Source organism: Pinus tabuliformis, chromosome 6 (genome assembly GCF_031772625.1).
Source record: "Pinus tabuliformis cultivar Carrire ecotype Pingquan chromosome 6, CPIR1, whole genome shotgun sequence".
Taxonomy (NCBI): domain Eukaryota; kingdom Viridiplantae; phylum Streptophyta; class Pinopsida; order Pinales; family Pinaceae; genus Pinus; species Pinus tabuliformis.
Genome location: NC_142292.1, coordinates 21,364,419 through 21,366,379, shown reverse-complemented (window position 1 = coordinate 21,366,379; position 1,961 = coordinate 21,364,419). Strand labels below are relative to the sequence as shown.

The window sequence follows — 1,961 nt, the reverse complement described above, 5'->3', positions numbered from 1 at the left end:
AGCCCCCAGTAACTGCCCAGAAATTTCAGACCCTACAACAAAAACTGCCCAGAAATATGAGAACTCTGGAGAGAGAGAGAGAGAGAGACTATCCACACGTGCGAGCTTGAGAAAGGGAGAAAGAGATCAAATTCATCCTTCTTTTCGTCCTCCTTGTCATTTTTTTATCTTTGGTAGGATGCCCAAAAAATGTCTTCTTGAGAGAGTGCAAACTGGTCGTGAGAGAATGAGGTCAAGCTGCCTTTGTATAGTGATCTACTGGGTTGAATGGGTGTGTCCTTTGCCCAGGCCAACTTGAATTGGAGGGAGGTTTACTTGAGAAACTTGGAGCCAAATTTTCAATTTCAAAAGTCCAAATGGGAAGTTCCCCATGAAGCTTATCTCCTGGAACATGCGTGGGCTCAACAGTGCTTCGAAACACAGAATGTTGAAGAATATGATACAGTTGGAAAAACCAGCAGTGGTATTCCTTCAAGAAACAAAAAGTATTAGTACAGCGCTTGAAAAGATCCTTCGCAAAGCCTGGAGCGGAAGTAGATCAGTTTCCGTGGACGCAGTACGGGCGTCGAGCGGGCTCTCCATTGCATGGAATCCGCAGATCCTGAAGCTACAAGACTTTCATGCAACCCACCATTTCATTCAAGCTAATTTTCATTTTATTGGAACGGACATTCATGGACTCCTCACTAATACATACTTCCCGCAAGATATGCACCACAAGCTAGATGTGCTGGAAGCATTAACAGATCTAAACTCAACCAGACAATTCCCATTGTGGATAAGTGGAGGCGACTTCAATCTTATCACTCATCTGGGAGAAAAAAAAGGCGGGCGCATGAAGCTAGAAGATGACAGCGCCGGTTTCAAAGACTTCATTCGAAGTAATCAGCTTATAGACATACAAACTTCCAATGGCACCTTCACATGGACGAACAAGCGCAGGGGAGTACACAATATTGCCTCGCGACTTGACCGCTTTCTCATCTCAGACAACGCTATCCACCTGGGCAGAGACTTTAACGCTTCCATCCTACCTCAGGGAGGATCGGACCATTGGCCAATCATGCTGCAATGGACGAGACCTGGTAAACACAGCAATCGACCATTTAAATATGAAGCCTTTTGGGCCAGTCATCCCAAATTCAAAGAGGTGGTCCAAGAGGCATGGAAATCATTCTCTCCTCCAGAAGGTGCAAAGATGTTCATATTTCAACAGAAACTCCGACATCTCAAGCAAGTATTGAAGGTGTGGAATAAAACTCAATTCGGGAACATCACGGAATCCAGGCAAAAACTGGAACAGGAAATGAGCACAATACAGCAAACAATCATCCTAGAAGGCAGAATAGAGGAATTGGCAGACAAGGAGCAAGCCAAATGGACAGCGTTAGAAGCTCGGAGATCTCAAGAGGAAATCCTCTGGCACCAAAAATCCAGAATAAAATGGTTAAAATAAGGTGAGAAAAATACAAAATTCTTTCATCGATCTACCATTCAACGGCGAATGCACAATAACATTGCCTTCATCAACAATAACCAAGGGGAGAAATTAGAAACGCATGAAGATATGGAAAAAGAGCTAAGGGATTCCTTTCAGGAAGCACTCAAGGAACAAACCAGAAGCAGAATAGCAGCAATACAAGAGGTCACTAGGCACATCCCCAAGCTCATCACAGAAGAACACAACAAAAATTTGCTGCAACCAGTCACAAAGCAAGAGGTAGAGGAAGCAATGGCACAGTTAAAAGATGGTAAGGCTCCTGGACCTGATGGATTTACTGCAAATTTTTTTCATGATTTCTGGGAACTAATACACGCAGAGGTCTGGGAACTAGTGGAAGAATCTCGCTCCATGCACTGGCTCCTCCCCTCTCTCAACTCCACGTTCATTGCTCTGGTTCCCAAGGGGGAAGAAGCCAATACGCCTGACAAATTCAGGCCCATAGCCCTCTGTAATGTTA

General features: G+C 44.5%; 1 protein-coding gene across 1 annotated transcript; it reads left to right on the top strand.

Moving 5' to 3' along the window:
* The first annotated feature begins 391 nt into the window (after positions 1 to 391).
* Positions 392 to 1,456, top strand: LOC149257021 (uncharacterized). The gene has a single exon (XM_089444795.1). The coding sequence runs from the start codon at positions 392 to 394 to the stop codon at positions 1,454 to 1,456; it is 1,065 nt and encodes a 354-aa protein (XP_089300921.1).
* The last annotated feature ends 505 nt before the right edge of the window (positions 1,457 to 1,961 follow it).

Excerpts from the sequence above, each read along its gene's own strand:
- LOC149257021 (XM_089444795.1), top strand. The coding sequence starts at position 392 with ATGCGTGGGCTCAACAGTGCTTCGAAACACAGAATGTTGAAGAATATG.